This window comes from Tympanuchus pallidicinctus, unplaced genomic scaffold (genome assembly GCF_026119805.1).
Source record: "Tympanuchus pallidicinctus isolate F22 unplaced genomic scaffold, pur_lepc_1.0 scaffold3, whole genome shotgun sequence".
NCBI classification, from domain to species: domain Eukaryota; kingdom Metazoa; phylum Chordata; class Aves; order Galliformes; family Phasianidae; genus Tympanuchus; species Tympanuchus pallidicinctus.
This window is the reverse complement of record NW_026294747.1, coordinates 52,800,423-52,816,252: the sequence shown is the minus strand read 5'-3', so window position 1 is coordinate 52,816,252 and position 15,830 is coordinate 52,800,423. Positions and strand designations below refer to the sequence as shown.

Below are 15,830 nucleotides of genomic sequence, written 5' to 3'. Positions count from 1 at the left end.
ATAAAGTGCCCTTTCTCCTGATTGGTCCTGATTTCTATGGAGATTTACCTAGCTGTCCCAAGCTTCAAACACATTCCTCTACATTTTGACTACATTTGGCATGTTTTTTGTAGGGCATGCAATCTTGGACACACTTGCATTAGACAAGGGCTGGAAATTAAAATTCCAGTATCACCAGTTCTTGGCTTTCAGAAAGATGAATCCACACCAGAAATCCATCCTGGTGCCTCAGACCTGGGTAAGAGTTAGAGAAACTAGTGGAATAATAATTCCACTTAATAAGAATTCTTACACAGGATGCTTCAAGTCTGAAGGTATTTACCTTCCAAATGAAGAACAGTGTTTAGAAGATCTGCTTAGATCCCCTTACTGTACCACTGAGCTACTGGCTGGTGTTTAAGCAGGACATTAACAAATCAGCCCTAAATACAGCTCCTATTAGCATATTATTTCTTCCAAACACAAATAGGAAAGCAGATAATTATCTCATTAGATCTGCTAGGGCAGCATAACATTAAATCTGCCTGTTTCTACAAGCTAATAGGTAGCCTACTAACCTAGACAACAGAAAAAAAAAAAAAAAGGAAGGAGTCCAGGAAGGAAGGAGCGAGGGAAAAACGGAAGGGAAGGGAAGGGAAGGGAAGGGAAGGGAAGGGAAGGGAAGGGAAGTGGGGGGCATCAAATACGTTGCTTCAGATCATGCAGTTTTCAAAGCATGAGCGCAATCTCCTCAGCTGCAGTTGCTCGTAAAGCCCCAACCAGTTGTGGGCTTCTGTCATGCTTAACACCAGCAAATAGGTATGTAAAGTTTATGAAGCATAACATGGCTAAATGCACATGCAATGGGTTGCCACCCATTTGCCTCCCAATGCCTCCCAACAATACTACTGCACAAAAATGTGCAGGCAGACCTCAGAGCTTTGGACAAGCACAAGCATTATTTTTACTACTGGGACACTGTCCTTAAAAATTTGGTGACCTCTCCACCTCTCCCTGCACATTCACAAGCTACAGGTTTTCTGTTTGCTCTCATTTCCCTTACAGGACTACAGATCTCTTGAAAAGCAAACGATCAACATCCAGCAACAAGCAACAAAGGGAACACACCTATCCAAAGAGAAAAATGAGAAACACCACAGCATGAGCTGTAGGAACAGCTTTGAGACTGTCAAACTAGCAACAAGGGAAACAGATAGAGGTTAGCAGTGAAATCTGTCTGTGCTGGTATAACAGTGCTAACTGTTGTGCTGGGAGAGATGTATTTTGTGTGCCAATTTGGTGGGAAAGCTGATCAGCCAGTTCTGCACTTCACAGGCCTGAGTTCCCCTCGTCCCCTTGTCTGAGTAGAGGGATTTTATTGGGACAGCTGAAAGGTACATTTACAGAGCTGCTTTGCACTTTAGTGCTAATGAGCTTTTTCATTGGTATTAATAAATTCTACTGCTCGCATATTTAGCATTCCTCTGGCATTCGTTGCCAGATAAATCCTTTATTGTCTTTTTGGTTGCTTGCCCAATTCCCACAAGGCAGATTTTAAAAACCCAAATCCTGCCTTATTGCTAGCTGCTGCCTCTCCCACTCAATAAATTGAATTTACCACTTGATAGAATTATGCAGCTGGTGGCACTCAGCCCTTCCCTAAGTAAAAAATGTAGCTGGTAACTCACAGAGCACCAAGAGGTGGTAGCAAGAGCTGGAAGGTGCCATTGCATCCTTGCACCCATGGTCCTTTCCTATCAGCCACATTGTGGGAGCACCACAAAGAATAAAAATACACTTTTGCTCTTTATTTCAGAAGAAAAACTTTCACACTGATGTATGGGTGATCTCAAAGGCATGAGCTCCAAAAGTTCAGTGGTGGTTTTAGCATTCAGAAGACAGGTTTAAGCAACATGTGTAAGTGACATTTCAGCTCTGTAACTTTTAAGTATCATCTGACTGAGCTTGTCAATAGTACCAGAACTCTTAATTATATCTATAAAGAAATGAAAAAAATGAAGCTGTGGCCAAACAGCTTTTGATGATGTAAGTGAAGGCAGCAGTAATTAATCCTGCAGGGACACCAGAGGAATAATTAGAAGCAGAACACAATTTTTTTTTTTTTTTTTTCTTTAGAAGAAAACTCCTTTTTCCATGAGAGCTTGGGCAAGATGCTTAATTTACAGTCTGAACTGTGACCTCAGACTAAAGGTCCTGAGAGCAACCTCAAGTGGTCCATCATCCTGAAAGTGAAGCGTATGGCATTGCTGCTCCTTGCTGGCTTGCAACATCTTCTCCTGATCTACTAACACACACAAAAAAAATGCTTTTGTTCTAGGAAAATCAAATAACAACAGAGAAAAGAGGTGAAACAAATCAGGTAATTCTTCTGAAGACAAGTCCAGGGCAGGAAAGCACCTGAGCATCCCTGCATAACTCACAAGGAAATGATGAGCAGAGCCCTAGGATCAGCTGGAGGAAATGAAGAGGACCTTTAATAGCACTGCATGGCATCAGTTCAAAGTGCTGCCAGTGCTGAACTTCAACTAAGGTGTAACTGCAGGAGGAAAACAGAGAAAAGAGTCACAAGTGGCAGATATTGGACTGAGCATGAAGCTGGTGTCTCATTTGAGTTCCCCTTCTCATTAGAAGGGCTCATTAAAAAATATTAACACTACAGTCCTTGCCATCCCTATGGGACACTACAATATTCAAGACTGCAAATAAGTGCCCAATATAAAACAAAAAATAAGGTTGGTTTAATAAAATAATGTACTGAGAATGGAAGAAGGCTTGCCTTGGTGTGCTTGATTTATTTGGAAACTCGATGCTAAGCTGTGGTTTGGAAAGGATTTTTTGAATAACTTTGCAAGACAGCATGGAGACACAGTCAGTGTTTAGAAAAGCAGTTTTCCATTTAAACCTAAAAGGGCCATGAGAAAACTTGGGATGAACCTGTAATATCACACCAAGAGAACAGGGGATGAGCTTAGGAATGGGGCTGGAGCAGGCTCTAGGGATGTGCGTGGGCCTCATAGATGTTCCCAGACCCTATGGAGCCTATGGACAGGCCCAGTCTGTTTGAGCAATGGTGTCAACATGCCAACAATGAGAGCAGAAGGCTGAATTCAGAGGAGTAAGAATAGCCCACGGATCTCTGCCAGTGCAACACTGAAAATCAGCTCAAATACTACTGAATTTTTTTTTTTAATGGCATTTCTAGACACTACAATCACCTTTCAATGGGCTGGAGAAGAGGCTGGAAGAGGGAGTTGATGTTGCAGAAGTATCTGTCTTAGTCCACTGCTTCCAGAAACTGCATGGTCACCAAGACATTTTTCTCAGCATTTGGCACTGAGTGTGGATGTTAGCTGATACCCAGTGAAGGGTTTAATTCATTTAAATGGTGTAGTTTCAGAACATGCCAAATTTCTCTGGTGTCTGCTTGATAAGTATCAGCTTTTAGAAGCACTTCTTACCTTGAAAATTGACAACACATTCCTCAATAAGTTTATATTGAAAACTGGAAGATAATGAGACGTAACCAAGAACTCTCATATTTCACTTCCCATTTGCGCTACTAAAACCACCAGAAACACCAATGATACAAAAACACAGGCAGGACTGCTGGGAAATTCTTTGCTCCTGTTCAAAGTAGAGTCAGCTTCAAAGGCAGAGCCCATTCGCTGTGATGACACACAGCCCATAGAACTTTAGGACTAAACAGGAGCCTGCCAGCTTCCAGATAAATAAATTACAAAGCACCAACAGCTACCACACAGAGACTAATAAAAAACAACTTCAGCAACATGTGACCATTTGTGGACCCTCATTCTTTACATCCTTCTCTCCCTCCTCTCACCCCATGTTGCACAATACAGAGCCATGGCTCTGCTCAGTCTGGGCAATACCTGATGCTCAGTCACCCTCTACTTTGGAAGCTCTCCAGCACATATTTTTCCCTCTGTTGGACTTTTCCAAGACTGGGCCTCTTTCCACAGCACAACACAGCCCAGCTATGAGACTCCTGGCATTCTTACTGCTCTACAGCAGGCAAAGATCCCAAATAGATGGCACTGTCCAAAAAAGTGATGGGTCCAAAAAAGTGATGGGTGATTGCCATCCACACCTTGCTGTTGCATGAGAGCATCACAATAGCCATATACCCGGGAAAATGAGGGTTCCTGGAGTACCATATAAAGGTATTAGAATGAAAAGTTAAAAATCTAATCACCATTGGCCAAGAACCAAGCACCTGAGTGTTCTTAGGCAGCTGTCTCAGCAGCTTAGGAGCTGTACAGTTTGTTTCTGGTTGCATGCTGAGACATTTCAATTTTACCTGTATGAAAGTGCCTCTGTGATGGAAAGATGGTAAGTGGTTTCTTTTAGGGCACCTTTTCATACAAATGGGATCAGGCTGGGAGCTTGAGTTTTAGGCTGGATTCCCTTAACCTACCCTTCAGCAGCCTACAAATCAAGTGTCTAATCTGAACTCGTTACTCTACTGTAAGTGGTTAGAGACTGACACCTCTGGAGAACAATTTATTCCAACTGTCTGAAACACCTGACTCAAAAGGGCCAGATCTGTCTCTACTGCAAATGGGCAGGTATATACACCTATGATGTGTCCATACATCCTTGGCAGGCAGGCAGAAACAAACTTTGCCATTGATGACTGTGAATTGAATCTGCGCTGAACCAGATAACTTACAGGCATGTCACTGGGGTGGCTGATCCCAAGCTAATACAAAGTCCTTTTTATAGAGCTTTTAATTAAGACTAATTGACATATTTGTGGCAGACAGCCAGTGACAGTGTGGGTGCACACCAGCAGCCTCAGACTGTGGGCCAAGGAACCTTACATCTCTGAACAGAAAACGATGAGGAAATATACTGCCCCAGGTGCCTGAATCCACCTGCTTTGGAACAGGAGGCACATCAACATAACATATGGGCTGGACAAGCCCTTTTTGAATGGTTGTATCATCTGAATATTCAAAATCAATATAAGACATCTGTCCCATCGCACAGCTCAAGGTCAATTTTCTGTACTATTAAATGCACCCTTAGAAAGGATGATTTTATTCCTTTTGTCATTTGTTGGGTATCACAACGTTGATCTTTGCACAATATTCTTTATGTCAGTATGAACATCTCTTGCTTGTCTGCCAGAAAAAGCAAGACAGTTCTTTCTTCTTATCTATTTTATCTCCATTCAGCAATTTGCTTTAAGAATGTATTTTGTAAACAACACATTAAATTAATGTCAACACATTAAAAACAATTTAAAAAAAATCAGAGATCATGTTAGTTGCTTGTATGAAAAAAAAGTAAGGGGAAATGACAAAACCTATTCTCAGATGTCAAAGAGCAGTCTGATCAAACCTTCCTTTTCTGTGGGCACCATAGGAAGGTGCTCTGGTGGCACACACACAGGTAAAGAGTGGGGCCATCCAGGTAAAGGACTGCATCAACTCTTCTATTTCCTTCCTTAAATTCCCTAAAGGGAATCAGTGCAGACGCACAAGTGCCAAAACAAATGTAAACTACTGCTGTTTAACTCTCACAGCTCAGGATTGGAGTCACAGAGCACAGGGTACATGATGAGATGCTTTTCTCCAAAGGAACCCCACTTCTTAAACGCTCCCTATCAACTATGTTGGCAGCAAGATTATAAAGCACAACAGATCTATGGACCTAAAGACATGTGTTAACACAGGCTTATGCTACAAAAAAAAGGATCAAATAAAGCCTTTAGATACAGCCTGCTAAAAACAACTGTAACAAAATCTGTAAAAACTGTCTTCCTTAGGAAACTATTTGAAAGCTTTTTAAAAATTGGCTATTGCTTTGATGGCACTTCACTGAGGAAAAATATTTAACAAATAGTCATCTGTCCAATTGTGACATCCAAAAAGATAGCTTTGGGTTTTTCAAATGCTCCAAACCCAAGTAAGAAAGCGTCAAGTCACTGTAATGCATCCTACTTCCTCCTCCTTGCTCCCAAATTGCACATTACACCTTAGGCTTTTGTGGATTTTCTCCTTCCAGCTCAGGATGTCTTTTTCCCAAAAAAGCCTCTTTTATGAACACATCTCTTCTGTGACCCATGCAAACGATGAAGTCTGCACGACAGTCTCAGTTACCTCTAGAGTGACTGCTCATTGCTTGCAAATAGTGCAACATTAATTCTGCAGCCAGCAGTTCTCTACAATTGTCCTGGAATCCAAAACACACTGTACGGTCCCATACGTTCATCAGATTCAAACTTCAGCTCACGCCTCTGTAACAGGATTGCTTTCCTCACAGTGGTGAATGAAGACTCAGTTTGGATCTGGCAATGAACCCAAACATCAGTGCCAGCAGCTTCAAATCCCTACAGTTGTGCTACTTCTGCAGAACAGGGAAAAGAAAAAATCGGCAAAGCTTGTCACTGCCAGAGCCAGCTCTGCTCTAACCCCAGTCCCCTGGCAAAGACAAAAACACGGAAAAGGGGACGTACAAATACAAAATCAGAAGAACTGAGGGATACTTCCCTTCTCTATCTCCACTACAATAGTTATTTTTTTCAGCTATTAGCCAGAAGTGCTGTTCTATCTCATATAGGTAGTATTACACACAAAAATGCTATTTGAAGTATTCTAGTTCATACGCCTTGGAAAATGTTTACACGTTTTATTTCTATTCATACCTTATCCAGAAAGATAAAATCCACTTGTGTGTGGGTAAAATGCTTGGAACACACGGAGCACACTGTACGTGCTATGAACACCACTACCAGACGTGGCAGGAACATCTGTACATGTATGCAGCTCTTACAGGAAAGGAAAGCATGCAGCTAAGAGCTCCCTGCATGCAGCACGTGGCTGCTGGCATAAGTGGAAGGGACACATGTGGTCCCTTATTGCATGAATACAGCGGTTGCTTTGAGTGAAGCCTGAATGCAACATGGACTCATGCTTCTTGAACAGGAAAGGGACGCTCCAGCTGACAGTGTGCTGGATCACACCATGCACTGCTGTTAGCAGGTGGGAAAGCTGAACAAGTGCCCTGGTAACAACTCCACGAAACAACACGTTATGCTCCAAAATGCTTCAGAACTGTATTTTCAGCATAGCAGCAACTGGAGTTGTAGCTCCAGCTGCAACCCCAGCACACAGAGCCCATATGCAGAGTTTCTGTTGTTTGCAAAACACCCATTACACTACTGACTGAGCAAGGCACCAGCCAGTTCCACCGAACTTGCAATAGACAACACCAGAATATCAGAGTCAGAGCAAAGTGACCCTGGAAATGCATTTGTTTCAGGAACTTGCTATTTTACATTATTTTTGTGCTTCCACCAGTAGAGTTGCACTTGAACTGCAATAGACATTCCGGGCTGAAATAATTTTCAAGGTTAGATTAATCCCATTACATGATCTCTCACTGTAAGGTGGCACAAAGTTACATCTGACTTGCAAGATAAACTGAAACAGAGATCCCTTTGCATGCCATGCAGTTCTAGCTAGAGTTAATATCAGTTACAGAGAAACAGAAAAAGTCCTTCACAAAGGCAGAGGAATGCCATTAAGGCTAACGCTTTCTAACAGAGTCATCCCTACCACCCAGCCGGCTCTTTCAGGGCATACTTATGCATGCGAGGAACTTGACCCAACCCCAGCCCAGGCAGCCTCGTGGCTCAGCTATTGACTGGGTAGTTCTGGGCAGAGGGAGGTAAACTGCTGTGTGTCTGGCTGAGCCACAGCTCCAGCCAGGCAACAACAGCCACCTCTTCAAACCTCGGCACTTAAGTTGTACCCCCCAAGGTCCATGCCTGCTCCAGCAGCTTGCAGCAACCGTTTTAACTCCTGAAGGCTGCAATCGCACAACTCTATCAGAGTACCAGGGGAAGGTTTACAGCAGGACTCAGAAAGTTCTGTTCTGGGGGTGCAGATTGTCCCTGCTGACCAAAGTGCGGCTGCAGATTTGTACTTGTGTCTGAAGAGCGGCCGCAAAATACAGCTGCCTCTTTTGACATTGGCACCTGCAGCTGCAGAAAGCATGATGAGCAAGCAGGCTAAACCAGCCTTTGAGAAGACCTGTCCCTTACAGTGTTTTACTGTCCCTTTCAGATTTTACTTTTGTTTGTTTTTCCTTCTTCCTATAATTCCCAGAAGATAGAAACTGAAAGGCAGAAATGGCCAGAAAGGAATAACAAAAGAGAAAGATCACTGTCCTCTTTCCATGAGCTGACACAATAGAAGCAATGGCTTCTTTGGCTTTTTTAGAATCTTTTTGTAGTTTATGGGTTTGGATTTCACTGTAGGAGATATGATCACCCAAAGATGCAAGTTCCTAATTGGCACTACTACAGATGTTGTTGGTTTGTTGTTTGTTGGCTTTGGATTTTTTTAGTTTCTCAAGAAGTCATCTAGTTCAACTTAGTTTCCTAATGTGAAGTAAAATATCTGGTAAAGATGCCCACTGATTATAAACATGCCTTTTATTTACCTGATTGATAGTGATGCCTTGTGGCTGGTACACATTTTACCTGAGGCACTTCTGAAAACAGGGGACTTTACTGCAAGAGGCCATTGAAGTGTGGTAGAGATGTCCTTCTCTGAAAGAGTCACTGCGCTCTGCTATGCCACCAGTAGATCTGCTGTGATGGCCTCTTCTGCTGCCAGTACTTCTCTGCTTAAATTCTCAGACAGTGCAAAGAGACAAAAAAACCCCACCTTATCCAAGTGTAGACTCAGAGTCCAAGAGTTCAGCTCCCAGTAGCAGAAATAAACAGGGTCAAATGCAAAAGCATGCCCTGCAAAGCCATCATGACCCTTCTGCATCAGCCTACGTGGCAGAGATGGAGGCTGAGCACAGATCAAGAATGGGAGACGCTGACTGGAGCCAGCCAAGAGGAAGGTCAAAGCACCTAAGACAGACCTACTGGCTTTAATGTGCCTAACAACTGGTGGGGTGGGCGCAGAGAGCTTGTGCTCAAATGTGAACATCCCATTCACCGAAACCTTCATCGAGTCCAAGGCAAGAAAGACTTCTTCCCCACATCACACCCACCAGTCTCCTACCACAACATCACCTGAGTGCCTGAGGCAAAGGGAATTTCACCATCACCAACTGGCTGTTGATTTTCTCTCTTTCTCAAAGGTAGCATCAGATGGATAAACAGCGTCAGAAAAGAGAGTGTAAGGGGATTCACTGCAGCCTTATAACTTCCGAAATCTGCTCCTGAGGCTCCTGAGCAGCTGAAGCACGACTGCTTTCTCCCTTGCTCAGGCCTCATTCAAAGTCGTTTTGCCAGAGGCAACAAAGGGGACAGAGGGAGAACAACCTCAGAAAAACAGGACATCCTAATGAAGATACTGACAGAAGCGGACACCATCGCCAAGTGCTGCAAAGAGAATCTACATAATGTCACTCTAAGTGTTCAGTAAAAACTGCATCAATAAAAGAAGGCTTTTCAGAAAGATGTTACCCCCAAATAGACAGGGTGTGCAGCTGAGAGAGCTTCGGCTTGTTGCATTTCATTACATATATCACCATTACTATGTCTTACTTACGATGTTAAAAGAGCAGGAGGATACTTGAAAGAGAAGGCTGTGCATGCACAACATCCACATGAATAAACTCCAGTGATCTACTTCAGCACCGAACATGGTGCCCTTCCCTGGCAACTGAGCTGAGCCCACCCTTCAGGAGGAGTAGGGGGACTGCTTACCAAATACAGAGTATATTGTAGTGGAATGATACCAGGAAATGGTGCTACTTGAAGCCTGAACATGTCTTCCATGTCACATTAACTTACTGCCTAACTTGGCAGAAAAGACAGTGAGGAAGTAAAAGCTCAATTCACCCAGCCTGAGATCAAAACTGTCATGGCAATATTGGCAGGTTAGACCCTGATTCTTTAAATAGTACATTGCCTTTGTTAAACAAAAGTCGTTCTTTTATTACATAATAGAGATTATAAATAAATGTAAAGTGTGCATGCAGTCAACTGCATATTATACAAGCAATATCTATGTTAATAATTGTTTTCTTTGGCAGGCCAGAATCCAGCTGGACATGCAATATTTACATATCAAAATCCTTGGTGTGTTCAAGTCATATTGGATGCAAGTGAAAATATATATGTATATATATTTACCTTATACACACACCTATATATGTATAAAGGTATATATACACCTCTGCATATATACTGTATACATATATACACATAGGTATATGCTAAAAGTGGATTTCATCTTTTTCTGATTCAGGTGATGCAGGCCTTGAAACACTAAAAATATCCTGGCAAGGTATCTGGGGGGGGCGCTGGGGTGATAAATGGGATGTGGGGGAAGAGACCTGGGGTACGTTCTTTTCAGACAATATTTTTAAAATTTCTGCCACCTGCTTCTCAAGGGCAGCCATCCTGCTGCTTAGCAGCTGGATATCTTCTTTGAGTTCGTGCTTGACTTCCTGCAGCGTGGTTTGTAAGGCCTGCTCAGGAATAGGGTAGAAAGGATGCCTAGCATCAGCCTGAATGGGGCTGTGCTCCAGGGGGCTGCGAGTCTCACCGGCTTTATCCAAGCGAAGGTCACTTTTTGTTATTCCACTGTCACAAGAGTCTGTTTTCCTCAGTGGGTTTTTATTTACACCGTTCTCTGAATCATTGCACTTGGGGTCCTCAGAGAGCAACCCCATCGACTCAGCCTTTGTGACATTGTTCCAGTCTTCCTTCTTCTCCTCGTGGGTCCCCATCGTGTTCTTCAGTCGAAGCCACCCTTTCCCATTTCCATTTTTCATCCGCATGGGGCTGTTCACTTTGAGACACTTTTGATCTCCATTCCCGTTGGGCTTGAGCTCCATTGCATCCCTGTTGTTCTGCTTCACTGCCTCACTGGTTTTCACATAAGCCAGGGACGTCTGGATGGGGGTGATCTGAGACACGGTGACCACACTGGTGCCTGTGATGGAGGCCCCATTCTGCACGCTCCGACTTTCCACCTGAAGCTGGTTCCTTTCTGGGTCGATGTGGGTTGAGCCTTGATTCCGCATCTCCTTTTGCTGTTTGAACTTCTGAAAGAGCTTCCGCACAGGGTGGTCTACAGGAATGCTCAGTGTCACCTCATTCTTCTGGCGCATGCGCTCCTCTTCTTCCTTCTTGACGTCGCTGATCTTCCTGAAGATGATCTACGGGGAACAAACCCAAAACAGTCAGGACACCAAACACAACAATGCAGCACAAGGTAAGTGGCAGATGGGGAAACAGCACAGTCCTATCCGGGTAAAGATATTTCTCCTTCCTTTGTATCTCAGTTTCCTATAGTGAATTACAATGGTGTTGATCAAGGGTGGTGAACACACTGGAACAGGTTGCCCAAGGAGGTTGTGGATGCCCCATCCGTGGAGGCATTCAAGGCCAGGCTGGATGTGGCAGCCTGATCCGGTGGCTGGCAACCTTGCACATGAAAGTAGATGATTGTTGTGGTCCTTTTCAACCCTTGCCATTCTGTTATTCCATGATTCTATGATCAAAACATAGTAACTACAGATACATGCTACTGCACAGAAATGCACACGTGCACACACCATCTTTAAGATATAGATTAAAATTAAGTTTCTCCTGTATTGTTGACGCAAAAGATATAGCCCTGAAGAACTAAAAATATCCTGATGTCAGGAGGAAAACTGAAAAAAGGGAAGAAAGAAAGCAAACAAGAACCTGAATGCAGAGATCTGCACCTATCCATTACACTCACACTTATACCTGTTCTGTTGCTCTCTTTAGTGCAGATCAAAAGGAAATGGTAATTCAGCAGAGACTACACAGCCATAAGCATAACTCAACGAGTACACCCTTTCAGAGACTGAAACATCCAAATGTGCACTATTTCTTAGCTACTGATGTGGCAGTGGCCAGCGGGTGCAATTAGGTTCCCCATGTGCCGTGTCACATGGCTTCACACAGCAGCACAACAGTTTATGTATCTAATATGTGTGGGTGTCCCAGGAGCACTGTAACAGGGCTGTATGTTTCTAACACCCAGCAATATTCACTGATGCTGTATGGGGCGGAGGAGGAAGGCATTTAGTGCTGCAGTTGTTTCACCCTGCAGCAACGCTCTGTAGCAAAAGGAATGTGAGCACGTGGAAGGACCCAAAGAACTGCCACCTCAATCCTTCAAGTTGATTCTATGCTTGTTACTCGTAAGTGAAGCCACATTTTCTGACTGCTGCTCTGCACCATGCTGTGCCATGCCACGTGCCTTGGAAACATCAGAAGAGGGGAAACATCCTCTATGCCCTGCTCATTGGCCTCAGCAGGCGGTGCCTGCAGGAGGATGAGGATCCTGCAGGGCTGGCAGTGCTCCCATGCCCCACACACCAGTTAGTATGGGGCTGGGAAAGCATCAAGATATCATCTATAACTTCCACTCTGCCACTTGTTTACAAAGACCAGAGCCACCAATAGAACAGCAGAAACAACAGCATCATTTTTTTAAAATTTCCTCTCCTAACACTTGCACTTCACTGAAAACTTTTCTTCCCCTGCAACCTGCCTTTGTATTATTTTTTTTTTTTTTTCCTTTCTTGCTTTTCTCTTCTCTGTTGAAAACTTCTCTAGCCAGAGGTTATCTCCTTGTACAGAATATAATTACCCGTGACTGCTGCTGCTGCCTTCTGTGGGAGAAAAGCCAAAACTTTGCTAATTTGACACAGTCTGTACTTCTCATTTCTGAAGTAGGCTCCTTCAAAAGCCAGGAAGTTACTGTTTTTTTCTATGCCAGAGGCTTGACTCTGAAGCACCGAGCCACATATCACTTGGATGAGCTTAGCCCAGCAGCAAGGGGTCAGCAGCAGTGCTGCAGTGCCTCAGCACAGGGAAGCTCAACATGGCCATGATGTGGGGATGGGTGGCAGTGATTCCGTCTTAGTTGGGACTACTCAATATTGTCAGAACAAATAAAAGAAAATAAAGATATGCAGGCAAAGAACTTGGGAATAAAAAAAACCCTAGGATGTGAATTCTAATAGTAATGGTTATTTAGCAGTAACAGAGTTAACCTTATTAAGAATATTTTCACATGGTTGGATTTAATCCACTTCCACAGTGGTTCAGCTGAAGTCACATCCAGATTAAATGTGTTTACACAGCAACTTAATTCCATTAATGTCTAAGAACTATTGCTAGATCTTTTTATCTGTAAATAAGCACAGAAAAACACCTTCTGCTGACATTCCTCAGTGATTTGAGTGAGGCTTATTTTCAAACCTTAAATTGGATGAGCTATTTCAGTTGTGCCTGACCCTTTTCAGAAAGGTTACGCTTAGGCCTGTTGAAACATATATCCTAGGAACAGGCACAAACTCCAAAGGAATTAATCAAAAGAAACCGAATTAACTGTGAGCAGAGCACATCTCGAGGAGTAAAGAACCACACTCGGGTCTCCTGGCAAGTGCTAAATTCAGTAAACGTGATGAAGTGTAAGACTTCACTTCCTTTATGGATGGGATTGGGAAAGACCACCCCATACAACACCAATCCTGTTTCATGAGACCGAGTTCCCATTTTTCTTTCATTTAATTATTTTAGGAAGGAGAGGAATGGGGATTACATTAGTTACTGAGCTATCAAAGGTTAAGCAAAAGTGAACTGATGGTCAGCCTCATCTCCCTCCCCTGTACGCCACACTGAGAGGTAACTCACCATGCTGGTGACCCCAACCCACTGTCACTTCCAAAGCGACCTTCGCAAGTCCTCTCAATCCATTTAATGTGGAATTAGTTGGTAAATCTAAGATCTTTTCAGATGTTTTAAAATGCATCCATTTTCTTCTGTCTTTCTTTGTACCGGTAATGTGAAAATCATCCCTCCACAACCTTGTTCGATTTGCAAAGACCTCTCAGTAAGTGATTCCAAGAGCATGAATGAATTAAAGTACCCGAATTAATTAATCTTGAAGAACTGCAGTAAGTTCATGAAAGTGGCAAATATTGGACCACGGATCATTGTGTCCCGTTCTCAGAATGTCTCACTGCTGTTGTCAGCAGTGCACAATACATGACATTTCACAGAAACCTATAACAAAAGGGCAGCCAGTTGTCATGGTGACAAATACAGTGGGTGTGCAAGGAGGGAGGCAGAGGGGAAGCCACACGAGGCCGTTGATGCAAAGATCTTCCCAGTGATTAATATAGTCTGGGTATCCAGAATGAGACGTACTACAACTGTGCCCAGTTTTCAAGGGAGGCAAGTTCTCTGTCCTAGGAGAACTGCCTGACTCAGCTCCAGAAGCTGGAACATGCAGCAGACATGACATTTCAGTCTCCCACATCTACGCAGGGCCATGCAAAATAGAACAGGGAGCTCTCCCATTTGGCTGCACTGGGGCTGCAATTGGCTGCCAACTTATACAGTACTTCATGGATAGGATGGGGAGGGTGTTGCTCACCTCTGAAATCTTTGCTCCAGAGATAACTGTTCTGTTTGTATTTAAAGTCTTGGAGATGTCCTCACATCTGGTCACTCATAACCTGGTGCATTTATTTAAAACACTGTGGGTTTGCACCTATGTAATACAAGAACACCATGGCAGACCCCCTCATTCAGTGATGTGGCCCTGAAGACAACTACTCACTGTTCCCCTCCCCAGAAGCACTGGAAGTCAAATCAGAGAAATGATTGAGGTTAAGGAATTAGAAGAAATAAATATTGCTGTGTGCCCTATTGCCAGTGATCCATCTGACAGCACAGGCCCAGAGTCATGCTGGAAAATGCAGCAGAGGGAACACAGACTGTACAAGTGGGAACTTCCCAAATACATTCAGCAATGAAAATAGTAGAAAGAATGAAATTTTTGTGGACATACAACCATCTTTTGACCACACAGAATGACTCGAAGCTCACTTGCAGCTGTCTGATACCCACAGAGCAACCCCTTCATCAGTGTTCAGATCCCACTGGACAGATTTGATCCTGTCCACATCCAACACAGCTGCTTAGTAATACAAGAACTATCTTCCATTGCCTCTTTTGCAAGCCCTGTATCCTCCTATAAGGCAAGCATGCTTTGTAGGAGCTACATACTGGGATTGTCCAAAAATGTGTATATGGACAGGTGAGCTTTTCTTCTTTAACTATCAACCAATGTTTTTTTAGGAATTTAATTATCCTTGAGATTTCCCTCATCTCACAAGCTTAGCTGAAGCTGACAAATGGATTTCAGAGTTCTTGACAATATGACCAATAACAGACAAATACTGCAATCTCATGTACTTAATTTGTTCATTTTCTCTGGTAACAGTGCTAAACAAAACCCAACAGATACAACCAAAAATACTGAGAACGGATGCTTAATTCATGTCTAGGCTGAACAACAGAAAACAAACTTTTATGAAGATGTTTGAAAAAAACACTGTTAATTTCCACATCTTCGAGTGGATTGTAGAACAGTAATTAGTGTATTTCTCATGCTAATGGGGGAGACAAATATGTGTCAGACACGGAATGTGAACACAGGATAACCCAATCCATGCTGTGCTCAGATAACTGTGCCATTTTCCTTCCTAAAAACAAACTACAAACTGCACCCAATTTCCAGAGCACAGGCCCTTGGAGCAGGGTACACTTACAGAGCCAATGCCTGCAACTGAACTCATCCTCCAGGAGCCACAGACAGCTGGGAGGCTGTGAGTCATCTCACCTACAGCTAGATGTTAAAACAGGTCAGACAATCTGCACCCTGAAACATCTGTTTGTCTCCTGTGCCTAAAAACTGAGCTTTGTGCCAGTTGCTCAGATGCACACATCCTCTGCGTGACAGTAGGTAAGAAATATCCCAGCCCTCCCTCTAGCAGTGCAG

The 15,830-nt window shown here is 43.3% G+C and overlaps 1 protein-coding gene across 1 annotated transcript in view; it reads right to left on the bottom strand.

Moving 5' to 3' along the window:
* Positions 1-1,107: 1,107 nt before the first annotated feature.
* KCNH5 (potassium voltage-gated channel subfamily H member 5) overlaps positions 1,108-15,830 on the bottom strand; it is a 151,143-nt gene continuing 136,420 nt past the window's right edge. The window contains exon 11 of the mRNA XM_052696097.1: positions 1,108-11,157. Coding sequence (XP_052552057.1) covers positions 10,210-11,157 — 948 coding nt within the window. The 3' untranslated portion in view covers positions 1,108-10,209. The remainder of the gene's footprint in view (positions 11,158-15,830) is intronic.